The sequence below is a fragment of the Abrus precatorius genome, unplaced genomic scaffold (genome assembly GCF_003935025.1).
Source record: "Abrus precatorius isolate BTA unplaced genomic scaffold, Abrus_2018 Scaffold10, whole genome shotgun sequence".
In the NCBI taxonomy this organism is placed as follows: domain Eukaryota; kingdom Viridiplantae; phylum Streptophyta; class Magnoliopsida; order Fabales; family Fabaceae; genus Abrus; species Abrus precatorius.
Window position 1 is genome coordinate 35,531,677 of NW_020874292.1, and position 17,546 is coordinate 35,549,222.

Genomic DNA, 17,546 nt, shown 5'->3' on the forward strand with positions numbered 1-17,546 from the left:
TGACCTACCGAAGCAAATAATCACGGTGTAGCTGTTTTCTCGCATGGAAGTGATACATGTATGCATATTATAATGATAATGTGGCTATATCAACCTCCACTTGCTGATTATATATACAGAAAGATGGTAGGCAAAAAGATAAATAACTAGCGGAATTCTCTTGTGGAGATCACTTTGGGACGCCACAATTTCAGGCCTCACGTTTGTAAGAGATGATAAGACCAATAGGATTGAAGGCTGAAAGGGTTGGTTCAAGTATAATTCACGTTTTGGATTTATTAAAGTAAAAAGTAGCATGTTATACGAATATAATTGGGAGTGAAATATGATGAAATAAACCATAAAATCAATCCTTAGATAATAGAGCTGGTTGACTCTCATATGAAATGTGGTTGACCCATTTACCCATCATAAATGTTCACCTCGTGTTTCACATAAATCATAGTATTATTACGGTTGCGATGTGAAAATGGGAGATGCAATTACATGATACTAGTGATTCTTTATTATATTAAATAAAAGGGATAAATTTTAAATTAAAAAAATAATAAAAATATTAAATTAAAAAATTTGTTGTATGAAAAATGATTGGTAAAATAAAACAAAAAATCAACTCTTAAAAATACTCTTGTTTGAGGAAACATCTAAAAATATTTTTATTTAAAATTCGTATACAGTTAAGTGACGTTGACTTTGAATTCTATCAAAATTTACTTTTGTTGCAAAAATTATTGAAATTACGACATGTGTACTTTTCTTGAAATTATGTGACACATTTAATATTAGAATGAAAATGTACATACATATCATCATTTGATCGGAGAACTTAATAAGCATTATGAAAACTTGACTTAATCTTTCTCCTAATTTCAATTGTCCAAATTCACGATGCCAATGTTGATTAGTTACTTATTTTCCGATTTAAGTTTATCTTCAATCAGCACAAAAGATTGATTAGAAAGATAGTCCTTCAACCTCCCCATTTCTTGGGCTACATCCAACATACTTGGTCTTGTTGAAGGATTTTGATGCGTGCAAAGAAGCCCCAACTCAATGAGTTCCAGTATAACATCTTGCCCAATTTTGTGATGGTGACTTGGCATGCCAGAATGAGAGTATTTTTTCAATGCTTGTTCAACAATGTTCTCAAGTCTGTGTGCATATTGCCTCTTAACCCACTCATGCAAGCAAGACCCTTCATGGATAAGGACATCCGTGGGGCGTTTACCTGCCACTATTTCTAGCATAAGCACCCCAAAACTGTATACATCACCCTGAGTTGATGCATGTTTTCCCATTCCATACTCTGTCAACAAAATGCAGGAGGAAAATCAATCGTTTCACTTTTAAGGCATGAAACTAAGCGAGAATTCGAAAGTGTAATAAATGTTATAAAAATATACTATTTACATGTGTTTAAACTCAACCATAAATTTTAGTTAAATATTAGATGATTTGTGATACAGAAAATGTACACTTAATAAAGTTAAATGAACCATAGACATATTCTACTTGGCCTTCTTTAGACAATTGATTGTAAGAAACACTAAAAATAGAATAATCTTTTCATTTTAAAAGAAGGGTAATAGTGAATTGGAATCTTGTGAAGCATAGGGGAATCAAGATAATAATGGGTAGTGACTCATAAAAAGTTCTGGTTAAGTAAATTACATAAACTAAGTCCTTGAAAAGTGTCGTTATTCATAACAATAATCCAGGCAATAATGTAGAAGAATGTATGGAAAAAGTATATACCCGGGGCAATGTAGCCAACGGAGCCACATAACAAACCATGTGTGGAACTGAAAGATGTGGTGTCACTAGTGAGCATGTTCTCCTCACCTTTTACAAGCCTTGCAATACCAAAATCAGTTACCAAAGCTGTTAAATCATCATCCAAAAGTATATTGCTTGGCTTAAGATCACAGTGCACTACTCTAACCGGAGAATAGTGGTGCAGATAGGCCATTCCCTCAGCTACATCACTGCAGATCCTCACCAACTGAACCATATTCAACCTCTGGCTTAACCCATGGCTCGGATATAAGTGGCTCTCAAGACTACCATTTGGCATCAGTGGAAGAACAAGAGCCTTAAACTCTTTTTTACTGCAAATTGTGATGATCCTTATTAAATTTCTGTGCCTAGTCCTTTTCAGGATTTGACATTCCCTTCTAAAGCTCCCAGAAATCTCACCAGCTGTTCTTGCGTCTAACACCTTCACTGCTATTCTTGTATTATCTCGGAGAACTCCTTTGTAGACCTGTCCAAACCGACCCGAACCAATTAGGCTTGAAGCACTGAAGCCTTCTGTGGCTTCAAGAAGTTGTCTATAAGAAATTCTTGGGTACTTGAGCTCCTTTGTTTCCTCATCTTCATCCTCCAAGTCCCCTCTGTTGACTATTTCCAATTGCTTTTGGACTTTTGGCTTAATTATTGTGGGGTACCCCAACATACATAGCAAGGGAGTGCCAAATAGTAACACTGGAATTAATAAGAGAACCAAATGATATTTATGTTTCGTGTGGCAGCTTTGCATGCCTTTTACCAAGCCACAAAGAGCATCATTTCCTAGGAAAGAGTTTATGGTCAAAGATGAAAATGCTCCCTTGTTTGAGACACACCCTGAGAATTTGTTGAAAGAGAAGTTGAGTTTCTTGAGAGTGGAGGACAACTGAAGGGACTGTGGTATTACCCCTGTCAATTGATTTGAAGACACATCAAGTTCTTGAATATAAGGCAAATGGCCTAATGAATCTGGGAGAGGGCCTTCTAAGGAGTTACCAGAAAGGTTAAGGTACTCTATTGCTATGCAACTTTCAAGCTGTGGTGGGATTCTGCTGGAGAGATTGTTCATGGATAGGTCAATAGCTAGCACCATGTCCATTTTGGAGAGCTCTAATGGTAAAGGCCCATCTAAGTTATTGCTTGATAGGTTCAAGTAAAGTTTCAAGCTAGACAAGGCTGCAACTTCTTTAGGGATCATCCCTGAAATCTTGTTGTGGGACAAGTCCAAAATCTCTAAATTGACACATTTTCCCAAACTTGGTGGGATGGTTCCAGAAAGCTGGTTGTCATAAAGTAAAAGCCTTCTTAACTGGGTTAGGTTAGCAAAAGTGTCTGGTATTGAGCCAGAAAGCTTGTTTCTCGACAAGTCAAGAAGTCCCAGATGCTGAATGCCACCAAGGGTAGAAGGAATCATCCCAAATAGTGAGTTGTTTGACAAATAAATTCTCTCTAGCCTCCCCATCTGACAGAGACTGGGAGGTATTGATCCATTTAGCAAGTTACTAGAAAAGTTCAAGAGAGTCAGGTTGACAAGTTTTGCTATGTTTGGAGGTATAGAACCATATATGAGATTGTCTTCTAGGTGAAGTTGTAACAAGCTGGTGGGAAGATCACCAATTTTACTGGGTAGCTTCCCTCCAAGATTGTTTCCCGCCAACTCAAGTTCTTGCATGTAAGACAAGTTCATCAAGGAAGAAAAGAAAGGTTCAAGGTTGGTGTTACCATCATGGCTAACAAAGTCATTATATGATAGGTAGAGGAATTGTAGTTGTGGCCAATTGCTTACAATCGTAGATGGTAGCTCTCCACTCAACCGATTTGACTCCAAGTCGAGCCATTTAAGTTTTGTGGAGTTGGAAAGAGCTAAAGGGACTCGGCCTACAAACTTGTTAGACCAAAGCAAGAGGAACCTAAGTTCTTTGAGGATACACTCATTGCTCAAGGGTATTTGTCCTCCTATAGAATTGTTAGAGAGGTCTATATACCTCAGTGTGGAAGACCCATTGCAGAAAAGTGATGGGGGAATATCACCCTCAAGTCGGTTACTTCCCATGTTAATGTAGTACAAGTTGTGAAGAGAACCCAACTCAGAGGGGATTTGCCCTTGAAGAAAATTCCAAGATAAACTAAGTTGTTGAAGCTGAATCAAATAGCCCAATTCCTTTGGAATGTGACCCACAAAAAAATTCTCAGAAAGATCAAGAATTTGCAAGGAAGAGATGTTAGAAAGAGCAGGGGAAATTGTGCCCCCTAGTGAGCTTCCATTAAGAGCAAGCTCTATGATCATGTCACTTGCATTGTTGCATCTGACGCCATACCAATTGCAAACATGTACCCTTGGTGAGTTCCAACTCTTTAGAACGTTTTTGGGGTCAGAAACAATGCATGACATGAATGACACAAGTGAATTTTTTTCATTCACTAGTGTCACGTTTTCCTCCCCATAAACTCCAAAATGAACAATAATTAAATAGAGAAATAAAACCATAGAAAATGGAAGCAAACCCATAATTGCATGGATTAATATGATTTATCTTCAATCTCAAAGGAAGTTGAAAATCAAAGAAAGATGCAGAGGAATTGGTGAGTGCAAGTTCAATGTAGCTGAATATAAAGTAGCCCTAAGGATTGAAGGCAGTGGTGTAAAAATCTGAAACTTACCTAACTACCGTTTATCTGGTACATGTGTGGTGTTTGACTTGAAATAGACCTATCTAAGCTCTACACGTGGATCCAACAACCTAAGTAACGTTAACGAACGTTTGGCTATGGTGGTAAATATGTCAGCACGCTAGGCCTAACACTAACGTTCTTTTCTAATTGATTGATGATATAAAATAGTAATTTTTGCACCAAGCGTTATTGTCATTTTCAGTAGCCTCTTGGATTGCATTGAAGTAGTGGATGGTGTGTTGTTAACAAGGATAATCTTGGTTATAGGCATGCTCACTGGGGGACTACACTTTCTACTCATTTTGGTAGGTTTGTCGGGTGCAAATGCAATCACTACACTATGTTTTGATGTAAATTGCTAAGTAATGGGTGAAAGGATTAAGTTTCAGGTTCACATTGCAGAAGTAACCATGAATGCTCATTAATTGGTTTATAGGCTTAATTATCCAAGTTATCTTCCATAATGGACAGGAATCTTATTATTATTTTCAATTTACACGTCAGAAGATGAGCTACGAAATTTCCTATACTAGCTTGGTGATTCAATGGACAGAGTTTGTGTATAATTTAAAATATAAAATTTTAATTATTACTTTTTTATGATTTAATTTATTGTTAAATTGAATCATTCATTCATGCTATTCAAATCATTCATGCTAAAACTACATTCCTAATATCAGTACTTCCACTTCCAATGTCTTTCCCGTACTCTTAGACTAAAAAGTACCGTAGCCTATATGTGGAGTTTCTAAGAAATCCAAACCAAGGCAAATTTACCATGAAAGCTAACCAACTAAAATGAGGTCAAGTTTAATTCATAATAACTTTTTTTATTGCATGCAATAAACTAAGCTAACAAATTCCTTGCAGAACCTATGATTCATAAGTTTGAGATGTAGCCACCCGAATCATTAACATGGTAATTTATCTATTCATGAATTATAAATTCTTGTTTATTACTATTCATTTAATAAGGAATGCAAGTAACACACTCTTAAATTTATCTTTTGTAATTGGTTATTTGAAAATATTTTTAAAAAAATAATTAATTTACTAAACAAGTACTTTAACCTATTAATAAATGAACCAATAACTAGAGATTCTTAAAAAAAAAATATGTATCGTATACCTTTAAAGACAAAGTAAAATAAAGTATAATTTTAGAGATTAAATTATTTATTTACTCATTTAAGATTTATTTAGTACTTGGCATTTTAGTGTTCTTCTTTGCAAATAAAAAGACAACAAAATAGATATTTCTGGATTTAAAGAGGAAAAAAAGAAAAGAAAAAAAATCTGGTGGCGGGTCCATGGGATTACAAGGTTTTAGAGAGGTTTGAACCTCATCCGCATCATCCGAGTGAGTGACGCAGTGGTCTCTCTCTGCCTGAAACAACGAAAGAGGGATTGAAAAATTGATTGAGAGAGTAAAATGACATTGGCATATTCATTCCCCAGTCCACAACTTCACGCATTCGACAACAGCACCAGGAATCAACTTCACCGCCTTCAGATAAAAAGAAAGCCTCACAAAACCCTCCATTTTCTCGTAATCTCAACCTCTTCCCCTTCCTCAACGCTCTTCTCATGTTCCTCTTTCCCCCTCACTCACTCCACTCAAATCCTTCAATTCCGCCACCCTCACCTTCTCTCCACCAACGGCAACTTCGTAGTCGAAGACGTCGTCGCCTTCGAGGACGAGCCCAGGAGGATCTTCGTCCAGGAACCGCCCTGGATTTCGTCGCTTTTGCTCAAGGGATGGCTGATGCGAGCGGAACAAGAGCAAGAGGAAGAGGCCAGGAAGAAGGAAAAGGAGAAGGAAAAGGAGAAGGAAAAGGAGAGGGAGAAGCACAATTCGCTCAGGCGCCGACAGATTGAGGCCGAGACCGAGGCGTGGGAGAGGATGGTGGAGGAGTACAGGGAATTGGAGAGGGAGATGCGCCAGAAGAAGTTGGCGCCCAATTTGCCGCACGTGAAGGCGCTTCTATTAGGCTGGTTCGAGCCGTTCAGGGAGGCCGTGGCTGCGGAGCAGACGGCGCACCGTGCTCGGCCTAAGAAGCAGCAGGATTCCATTGCTCCACATGTGGATGACTTGCCGGCTGACAAGGTGGCGGTTATTGTGATGCATAAGATGATGGCTATGGTAATGGAGAATGAGGAAGGGTGTGTTCAGCTTGTTCATGCTGCTGTTCATGTTGGCATTGCCTTGGAACAAGAGGTACTGGTGGTTGTAGTGTCTTGTTTTCCTATTAGAAGAAGAGTGAGTTAGTTTTTGGTGAGGCATAGCTATTAGACAATTTAGACTAACTCTTGGCTTGAATGTAGTGGTTGGATATCAATATGGAGATGTAGAACCACATAAGCCTGCTTCCAGTGCTTCTGAATAAGCACTTATAAGTCATGTACCTCAACATTTTCAGAAGCTCCCTTGTGTAGCTTCTCCTTAAACACCTATTCTTGCCTTAGGAAGGTCTTGGTGGTTCGGTTTTACTATTGAAAAGTTCCCATAAGCTATAATCTAATCCAAATTGGACTTCAATCAATTTTTTTAGAAAAAGCTCCTTCTTTGTAGGAGTCACTTGACTGAAACATGCTTGAGGGAATTATTTTATAGATGTTTTGATTATCTTATTGTATTTCAGGTTAGGATTCATAGGTTCATTGAAGGAAATAAAAGTAGCCAGAGTAAGAAGACAGAGGCTGGTGCTGAAGATGGTTCAGATAGTGACACAGAGAAACAAAGGAAGTATTTAAACAGTTTAATTAAAAAAAATAGACTGAAAGAAGTGCAGATGGTATTGAGAAAAGAAGAATGTTGTCCTTGGAGCCGGGACACCCAGGCTAAGGTCTTTCTTTGAGTAATCGATTATCTTCTCTCTCTGCTGTGGTTTTAAAACTAGAATTTCTTGTTAACGCTATGAAATTATGCAGCTGGGAAGCCGATTAATAGAATTATTAATTGAAACAGCATATGTACACTCTCCGGTTAATCAGTCTGCCGATACTCCGCCTGATATTCGACCTGCTTTCAGGCATGGGTTTAAAGCTGTACCATGGCATCCAGGGTAAGGTTTCACCTTTTTTTTTTTTTCGAGGGACAGGGGGGGGGGTATTAAAGTGATAATTAAGATTTAAGGCCTTGACACCCCACAACTAAATGACACTGTCTGGTTAGAGAAAGTTAAGAATCATTTTTTTTTTGTGGTAGGAGATTTTTTGAGTATTATGTGTAATGTATCTGAATGTCTCTTGTTAATTATATTTCTCTTTTACACACACACAGACAGATGCATGTGCACATGCAATTATGCATGTACAAGAGATGCTGATGCCCTTAATTATAGAATTTATTGTGATGAAGTATGACACATAATCTGTGCTTAACATAAAAATAAAAATAAAAGAGTAACAGTCCACATTTTCCCCATTTCTATTGAGTATGTTTTAAACCGTGACCAAGGATATGCCTCAAAAGAGTAGGTAAGCAAGAGATTGGTGGAAGTGCATTTATCACACTTGGTTTTCAAAATAATTCTGACTAACTTTTTGGTGCTTGTAGGCAAAAATTTTCAAAGAAGTATGGCGTTATACAATGTGATCCCTTAATCCTAGCTGGGCTTGAAAAATGTGTAAGTTGAAATATCATCTCTTTTTAGTAAATGATATCATTCCATAGATGAAGCTAGTCTGCACATTGTAACAACTTTTGGGATAGCTTCATGAGTGCAAAGGAAATCCATTATTATCTCAATATGTGTATGATATTCCTGTAAATTAGAACTATTTTGTACCTCACTTTCCTCTCCCCCGAGAAAAAATCAGCATTTAGATTTAAAAATAGAACAGGATGGTGACAGTTTTCTTTTCTCAATCTGCGTAAACATTTTGTTCTAGGTATGCCATTAGTATGGAATCTGACACATTGTGTTTATGACTACCTTTTGTTTGGACTAGCAAAAATCATGAATGTTAAAATAGTGAAATCATCAAACATGCCCATAAATGTTATTTGTTCTGTTTTTCTCAAATTTATCTGCTATTAACCATGCTGTTAGGCTTAAATTAAACATTGGTTGTTTCTTATCTTTTCAGGATAGTTAGCATGGACTACCTAAAATGTATGGCTTAAGTTGTGTATTTTACTAATCCATGTCTGTTTTTGCAGGCTAAGCACATGTTAATACCTTACATGCCAATGCTAATACCTCCCAAAAAATGGAAAGGGTATGACTAATGGAATGGGTGTTCCTCTCGTATTCTTTTTTGAAATGCCTGCATTTGGTTTGAGTTTATTTGTTATACTATGATTTATTGTGCTTAGGTCCAACCTCATAATACCTAAGAGAAAGGAATGCAACTATTAAGTGAACTTTTAGTTAGTGCTTTTAAACATGGAAATGAACTTTAATGTGCAAAAAATAAGGAAATAGTAAAGGATACGCAGAAACTGTTCTCAGTTATTTTTTATGATCCTTCATGTCCTAGCTGCTTGTCCATGTGTGTCTAATGTTTTGTAATGCTCTTTCCAGATATGACAAGGGAGGGCACTTGTTCTTACCATCTTATATCATGCGTACTCATGGCTCTAGGAAGCAGCTAGATGTAATGAAGAATGTCAAAGGGGCACAAATGCAAAAAGTTTTTGAGGTATTTTATTGTGTATTGTAAATTTTCATTTCCTCTTTTGATTGCCAAGGAAAGAGTGTGGCAGTATTGCATAGAAAATATGATCTGGTAAAAGTTTTGGTTCATTGTATATGCATTATCAAACCAGTGATCAGTAACTTGCTGCAAGTCATATAGTTTTATTTGGCAGTTACAAATTACTTAATATAAGAACTTTATTGTCAGCTCTGAATGTCTAAACAGTTTCAGTATTTTTAGTCTTCTACATTTGCTGGTTCATTGAAATGTATCTAAAGTCCTGCGTAGGATATCATTCTTTTTAGTTTTCCTTCATAAAAAGCAATGGTTGTTTTGTGCAGGCCTTGGATATTCTTGGCAGCACCAAATGGCGAGTAAATAGAAGATTGCTTGGAGTTGTAGAGGCCATCTGGGCTGGAGGAGGTAACATTGCAGGACTGGTCGACTGTAAAGATGTAAGCATAAATAAAAAACTTAATGGATTACTTGTAATATTCTTCTGTTTGTCGAAATGAATTTTTTCTTTTATGTTAAAAAATGGATAAACAAAATTTTCAAGATATGAGGGTGGGGGGTTTGCAGATGTTGAAAACTTAATGTGGCAGATGATTGGGCTTCATAACTGAGACTCTAGTGAGTCAGAAGTAATCTAATAAAACCTTGGGAGAATCATATCACAAATGCTAGCTGTTGTAGCTGGAGAGCCCAAAGCCTTATAAATCCCATATTAGAATTCCATACATGATACATCCAATCTCACACCTTGCAATGGGATTCTAACATCCTACCACTCCACAGCCTCGGGCCCATGTGTGCTGGCTGTGCACTAACCCTAGTTCCATGCTAAAACTGCAATGCTGGCTTCACCACCCATGCTGCTTATTTGCAGCTGAGAGACATGGTGGAAGGCTTTGACCAATTGATTATAACCACCGGAGAACTAAACCACAAAAGCTAGTCATTATAGTTGAAGAGCCCAAGACTTTATAAATTGCACGTTACATTTCCATACTCCCAAGACTTTATAAGTCTCATGATCCTAACATAATCACAATATAAATTTTCCAAATTCATTTGATTGCATTACACAATTAAAAAAGGTACTCAATGTCAGGTCCCATGAACCTTAGTTGATTAATTAGCCCAGTTCAACTTAAGTCATGGGTCTTGGGTTTGGAAAGCTTATATTTGGGGAAATAAGGAGCAGAAATAGAATTTGTGAGGGGGTTAGTTATGAGTAGGAAAGTGGGCAATATGTGTAATACTTTTAGGGGGCTTGATTCTTCAGAGACGGGGGTGTGATTCATTTTCTGTTATAGTGGGACAAGGCTTTCAGCCTTTGTAAGGAGCTTTGCTGTGTGGTGCTGTAGGATTTTCTTTCTGTAGTATAGTCTTTATCAATTAATAGTTAATAATACAAATCATAAATAGCTTGGTTTCTTGGTCTCTAACAGATTGTTTTTATCTATCATATAATGAATTCTTGTTATGTGTTTCTATGCAATTAATCTGGTCTACATATATTCTTCTTTGACTTGTAGGTGCCTTTACCAGATAAGCCACCTGTAGAGGATTTAAAGCAAATTCAAGAGTGGAAATGCAGAGTAAGGAAGGCAAAAAAAATTAATCTAGAACGGCATTCTCTAAGATGTGACACTGAACTTAAGCTTTCTGTAAGATCTTCCTTCTCATTGTAAATATCTTTCAATACTATGTTTGAACAATTGGGAACAGCTGAAAATTCCAATTTTAGTTATATCAGTTATCTATGATCTTGCTTACATATTGCATAAAAGGATGTTGGTCAATCACTTGAATTGGATACTCTTATGTTTCTTACATGATAGGGTTGTGTCATGGGACACAAACACTGATACTGCACAGGATAATTTTTGGAGCCTGGTGTAGGGTTTGGTGTTTTTTTCTCTGTTCACATGACATGATCAAATGAAATGATACAAGTACATAGACTTGATTATCAAAGTTTATGTTTGTTCAATGTGTTAATGGCATAATCTAAACAAAGTTTTCTACTATCACATTCAAATTTATCCCACATTTCACTGGATTAGCAATGATTACAAGAAAATATATTCATGAAACAGGTGGCACGAAGAATGAAAGATGAGGAAGGATTTTATTATCCACACAATCTTGACTTCCGTGGCAGAGCATATCCTATGCATCCTCATTTGAATCATTTAGGTTCTGATCTGTGTCGAGGACTCCTTGAATTTGCTGAAGGGCGGCCATTAGGAAAGTCTGGACTACAGTGGCTGAAGATACACCTTGCAAATTTGTATGCTGGTGGTATTGAGAAGATGTCTTATGATGGGCGCCTAGGGTTTATAGAGAATCATATTCATGATATATTCGATTCTGCTGATAACCCTATTAATGGAAATCGTTGGTGGTTAACGGCTGAGGATCCTTTCCAATGTCTTGCTGCTTGTATTAATCTATCAGAAGCCTTAAGAAGCTCATCACCAAATTCGGTTCTCTCGCATCTGCCAATTCATCAGGTAAATTCTTCATTGGAAGCCTTAAAAGCAGTGAAAAAAATTATAGCTTTCAGGAGTTGTTTTGTTATTACGTAACCTAATTGACTCCAAGCTCTCCTATAGATCCTCAAGACAGAAATTGTGATCTAAGATCTTCAATTAAAGTTTACTGTCTAAAAGGTAATCTGCAATCAATGAGAAAACCGAAAAAAGAAAAAGAAAACATGAAATTTGGTACCACAACCCTAGAAGTGAATAATGCATCGTGGACTTTTTCATGTTGCAAAACTCCATCATAAGTGTGTGATTGCTTTTGAATTTAAATTTTTTTCTGTAAGTTTTCAATTTGTTAGTAATGCTACTCTAATGAATTTTTAGGATGGTTCCTGTAATGGCTTACAGCACTATGCAGCTTTGGGAAGAGATAACGTAGGTTTACTTATATCTCATTTCTTTTCTTTGACAATCACTCTTAGTATAATCTATTTCTTTTTATTTCTTATACTTCTTGGATCTGTGTTGATTTTAATGTTATATAGTGTCTTTGATATGACTTTTCAATTAGTTAAAAAGCTTATTTAACTAAAATAACCTTGTTTAATAAAACAGCTGAAATTAGTTGCTAGCATTTTTTTAAAATGCTCCTAGTAATGTTTCAACTTTTCAGCTCCTAGCTGCAGTACTTTTTTCTTTTTTATCTCTGATATTTTTTTTTACAATTTCTCCTTTACCTATTTAGTTTTGGAAACCTAATATATCTTAGTCGGTGCAGTGTTTATTACTCTGTCCTACATGCATAAATGGTTCCTTCCTTACTAAAAGAATTTGATCCAATGATTTCCAATTTCCATTACAAGGGTGGTTAAAGTCATAAATTATTTGATAATTTTTGTTAGTTTTGATCAGTAGCATTTGTTATTCTCACTTTACTGGAATAAATGTGATTTCTCAGCTGGAGGCTGCGGCAGTTAACTTGGTTGCTAAAGAAAAACCTGCTGATGTTTACACAGAGATTGCTGTTAGGTTTGTTGAATTCATTTTCACCTATTTCTTTGTTTTGCACTAGATGCTGTAACTACATTATTATGAGCTCCAAACCTTTCTCGTTGTTACCTTAATGCCTTACTGAATGTAAAATCCTATGCTTCTGAATGTAAGTTTATATGTTTATGTTTTTCATTGGGGTAGTTGCATTTTTGTTTAAATCTTATTTATTGATGTACTATGCTTGAGTAAGTAACCCAACTAATCAAAAAACTTTTGTGATCCATCATCACATGAGTGTACACTTGATCTTTGTGGTCATTGTTATGGAGAATTAATATTTTAGTGACTTAAATTGTAATATGAGCAGGGTTTATGATATAATGAGGCGAGACAGCAACAAAGACCCAGATACCTTTCCAAATGCTTTATTGGCGAAGGTGTTGATTGATCAGGTCAGTTTTCATTTAAAGTTTCAAAATATACTGACTGCTAAATGATAAAGTTTATTCTGTAGCGGTTGGCTGTGTTCTCTTTTTCTGTTCACCTATTCTTAACTTTTGGAAGTATACAGATTGATAGGAAACTGGTCAAACAGACAGTAATGACTTCTGTCTATGGTGTTACTTATATTGGGGCACGGGAGCAAATTAAGCGAAGATTAGAGGAGAAAGGTCTCATTACCGATGATAGACTCTTATATTCTGCAGCTTGCTATGCTGCTAAGGTGAGTAACATTTACATTATATGCTAGGATTTTATCTGTTAGAGATTGTGACAGCTTATTATTGTTGCATTGTGAGATTACTTTCTTCTGAAATGGTTAATTCAATAGAATAGAATAGTGAAGTTTTCTTTCTACTAAGATCTCTGCTTTTCTGCAAAAGAAGAAGAAAAAATAAACATCTTTCTTGACGTGCTTATACAGCTTATCCGCTTTCCTGAAGTATTTAAATGTCTTATCATTCTGAGTCATATTATGAAGTTTGATCAACTTTGTCATACTTAAATTCTATAGGTGACATTGGCTGCCCTTGGAGAAGTTTTTGAAGCTGCACGTGGCATTATGGGTTGGCTTGGCGATTGTGCTAAGGTTAGCTCTCTTATCACATGCAGCATGTTGGATTCCAAACAGTGCTAATGGTCCTATTGGTTACTTTTGATGCTTTGCATATGCGTTTATGCATATATGTGTGTGACTGCATTTTCCTTTGCCTTGTCCCCTTTCCTGAAAAGTGGGGTCTGAATTTTGAAACATTCTACAGGTGATTGCTTCTGAAAACCAGGCTGTTTGCTGGACCACTCCTCTTGGTCTTCCTGTTGTACAACCGTACTGCAAAACTGAACGTTATCAGGTGAGCCTTCGGTATATCGATTCAAAACTTTTTTCCTTTCCTTTTAGTTATTAATATACACGACTGCAACTGGTAAAATCTAATGTATGAAATATACAGTGTAAACAGTTAAAGGTTTAACTTAAACATAGAGAATGAAAAGTATAATTTAGCCTATATTTTATTTTCTTAGTTTGTTTATTTTAATATTTAATTGTAAGGTATAAGACTTAAGTTCCACCTTAGAAATATGAAATTCTTGTGGGGAACTTGTAAGGCTTTGAGCTCTTCAATTACAATGACTAGTTTTTGTGTAGTGATTCTCTCAAGGTTCTCATTAATTGGTATTAGAGTCTTCTACTATGTCTCTCAGCTGCAAATTGGTGACGTGGATAGTGACACTAGCATTGCAATATTTGTCCGAGACTAGTCAAAAGGACTGGTATATAGCCAGCCCGCAGGGGTTTATAAGGTTTTGTGGTGTTATAGAAAATATGGAATGAGAAAGTTGTGATGATGGACATAGTATTTAATTGCACTTGGAATTACTTACATATAGACAACTTGGTATTTCCTCACAAATGTCTAGGCCAATAAGCCATAGTTTTCAGTGGTGGACTGCATCTCAAGTTACAGCACGAATATTGAGAAATTCAAGTTTTCAGTAAAATGTTGTTGCCTGTGTATGACTTTTATAGTATAAATTATAGAAATTGATGCTTTTATACATTTGAATCAAATTACATGGATTATGAAATTTCTGGCCAATCTCCAAACTACTTGCTAATGATGAATCTCACTGTGGACTGCAGATCCGAACATCTCTTCAGCTTTTGGCTTTGCAGAGGGAAGGAAGTGCGGTAAGTATGCATAATCTTTATATTCCAATTTTCCTGTCTTTTTGAACTATTTTCATAATTAAAACTGTATATTCCAGGTATCTGTCAAGAAACAGAGAAGTGCATTTCCTCCTAACTATGTACATTCATTGGATAGTTCACACATGATGATGACTGCTCTAGCCTGCAGTGATGCTGGCTTATGTTTTGCAGGTTTGAAGACCTCATTTTACTAATGAAGTCAAAAATATATGTGAAACTTCCCTTTAGAAGTAATAAATTATTAAAATATAGTTTGTTATACTCTCAAGTGCATAGAAATTTTCTGTTTTGTCTTTGGCCTCTGGTTAATTGTATTTGGAAATAGTGATGGAGTTGGAATTGATTACCCCTACAATTGTAAAATATAATTGCAACTGTAAGGAAAATGAGGTTTGTTTGTGACATGCATTTAGAGGAGTTTCTTTTCTTCATATAATCCAATTTTTCTAGTTGAGTTGATAAGTAGGAAAACCAATAAAATTGCTTCTATGTGAAATTAGCGACGAATTTCAAAAATTGCCTGAAGAACTTTCTTGCTTGTGTGTTCTCTCACTTTTTCTGAGATAGAAAATGCAATCTTTATTACTTCACTAACAGCATGTTAGGTTAAAGAATAATCACTTATGTTTCAAAAGTTCTCTCAAAAAACTAAAAGAAATATGCAATTACTTTTCTAAAATAAGTTGAACTAAATATGCACTACGTATGAGTAACATTGGTCCTAAAATGAGTTATTATATCATAGTTTGTATTGTCGAAATGTTATTCTTTTGTTATGGTGTCTTGATCCTTTTCTGATTTCCATCTCAAACCTCTCAATTTCATATTAAATATGTGCTCTATGGAAAAGTACAGAAGAGTTGAAATCTTGCTTCAATCAACTTACATTTGAAATGTTCAAGACAGCTACACTCTAAAATAGTTACGACTGTAGTTATTAAATCCATTTTTAGCTTTCAGGTTCTATGAATATATTTACATTATTCTCATTTTTTATGCTCAACTTTGAGAAATTTGGTGGTGGGAAATATCTATGAAAGAAACATGTTTTTTTTCTTTCATGTATTTTGTTGAATAAATGTGGTGAAATTATTGTTTGCAGGGGTTCATGATTCATTTTGGACACACCCATGCGATGTTGAGCAAATGAATCAGATTCTTAGAGAAAAATTTGTGGAGCTTTATAACATGCCTATACTTGAAAATGTAAGTTCTTGCTGTGGCCTGAGAAATGTGTGCTTATTTTGTTGGAATACATGGGGAATTACTTCTCATCTTATTGTCAAATATATGCAATATCTTGTTGGCCTTTTATTGCCATGTGTTTTGTGGGTGAATTTAAAGAATATCTTAATCTAAACCATACTCCTTCTAGTCCTTTTATAAGGCACTTTTAACTAAATTATATAAACCCATAAAAATAATTAAAGTTAGTTGATTTTTTTATTTTTGAAAGGAAATAATATAATTTAAAAAGCCTTGTCTCGACAGTAAGGTTGCTCCTTCAAACCTGGAGTTCACAAGTTTAACTCCTAGAAACAGTCTCTACTTGTGGGGGTTAGCCTATGCGCATCTACCCTCTCTAAACCCCATTTGGTGGGAGCCTCATGCTCTGTATCTCATTTAAATTATTGTGGAATTGGTTTAATATTCATTTATTCAACTTGTTTGCATAGATTACTTTCCCTATGAACTTGGAACTCTGGATGTTCATCCTGCTATGTACTTCTATTACAGATAACTGGTTGAGAGAATGCTATCTCGTTTTATAAAAATATTTGTCCATAGGCTAATATTAAACTAGCATAACATCTGAGTTCAAAGTAAACTTACACTAATTATATCATCCATTTTTAATCCAAAACTGTTACCTTTTTAAATCAGCAGAGTGAGGAAAACATACCTGTAAGTTGTTCTCTTTAACCATGTGGTTGATTTTTTAACAGTTGCTTGAGGATTTCCAGACTACGTATCCAGGATTGGATTTCCCTTCATTGCCAAGGAGAGGTGATTTTGATTTACGGAAGGTTCTTGATTCTCCATACTTCTTCAACTGATCAATTCTCTACAATCATTATAAGTTGCTGTGGAGGCATTCTTTACCTCTACAATCAACATCTGGGGCGTTCCTGTTTTGAATGTGGAGATGGGAACTATGACCCGACATTGCTTCTGGAGAAGGTCAAGAAGGAAAGAAAATAAGTTCTGATAGTACTTTGAAGTAGTGTCTTGCTCTAGAATGCTCAGAACTTAATACTAATTTGAAGATTTATATGCGGTGGCTTCAGGTAGAGATAAGCTTATCGCCCCTGAAATTTATAATCAACATTCAGGGAAGGAAATTTACCACGAAATTTTAATGTTGGTGATATCCCAATACCTGAATTGAGTTGCTGCTGGGCAATAGACGTGGCTAGTGCTAAATGCTTGCAGCAGAATCTTTTGTACAGTGCGGAACCTAGGGCCAGAGCTAACCTTGACAATGCAAAAGATTTTTTCTTTTTACATGTAAAATATATGATAGATGTATTATAGTGTAGATCAGAGGAAGTTTGTTACGAATACAAACCAATGTTATTTCTGATTTCTAATAATTATTTACATGGAATTCAATTATATAGTGTATTATATTGAGAACAAAAACAAACGGAAGGTAGAGTTCATCCTTTTCAATCTCAATTTTATGCAGTTCATTCTGTTAGCCGCACTCAAGTTAGAAACCGATAAACTGTGCGTGCGCA

The 17,546-nt window shown here is 35.8% G+C and overlaps 2 protein-coding genes across 4 annotated transcripts; one reads left to right on the forward strand and one right to left on the reverse strand.

Annotated features, from left to right (window-relative positions):
- Positions 1-905: 905 nt before the first annotated feature.
- On the reverse strand, positions 906-4,297 carry LOC113852376 (putative leucine-rich repeat receptor-like serine/threonine-protein kinase At2g24130). The gene is made up of 2 exons (XM_027482600.1): positions 1,756-4,297; positions 906-1,306 (listed from the first exon to the last, which is right to left on the reverse strand). Exons 1-2 carry the CDS (start codon positions 4,295-4,297, stop codon positions 906-908), a joined length of 2,943 nt encoding a protein of 980 aa, XP_027338401.1.
- A 1,461-nt stretch (positions 4,298-5,758) lies between these two features.
- LOC113862465 (DNA-directed RNA polymerase 3B, chloroplastic) lies at positions 5,759-17,481 on the forward strand. Of its 3 annotated transcripts, none has more exons than XM_027495552.1 (19): positions 5,759-6,679; positions 7,104-7,307; positions 7,393-7,526; positions 8,021-8,090; positions 8,627-8,685; positions 8,991-9,108; positions 9,447-9,560; positions 10,647-10,778; positions 11,211-11,627; positions 11,985-12,035; positions 12,559-12,629; positions 12,961-13,045; positions 13,165-13,317; positions 13,609-13,683; positions 13,856-13,945; positions 14,737-14,784; positions 14,862-14,976; positions 15,908-16,011; positions 16,752-17,481. In XM_027495552.1, exons 1-19 carry the CDS (start codon positions 5,894-5,896, stop codon positions 16,860-16,862), a joined length of 2,937 nt encoding a protein of 978 aa, XP_027351353.1. In that variant the 5' UTR covers positions 5,759-5,893; the 3' UTR covers positions 16,863-17,481. The 3 variants fall into 3 exon arrangements, 2 of the variants coding, with proteins under 2 accessions (XP_027351353.1, XP_027351361.1); XM_027495560.1 differs by having other exon boundaries at positions 5,813-6,679; positions 10,647-10,709; positions 16,752-17,416; XR_003504458.1 differs by lacking the exon at positions 14,862-14,976 and having other exon boundaries at positions 5,807-6,679; positions 16,752-17,437.
- The last annotated feature ends 65 nt before the right edge of the window (positions 17,482-17,546 follow it).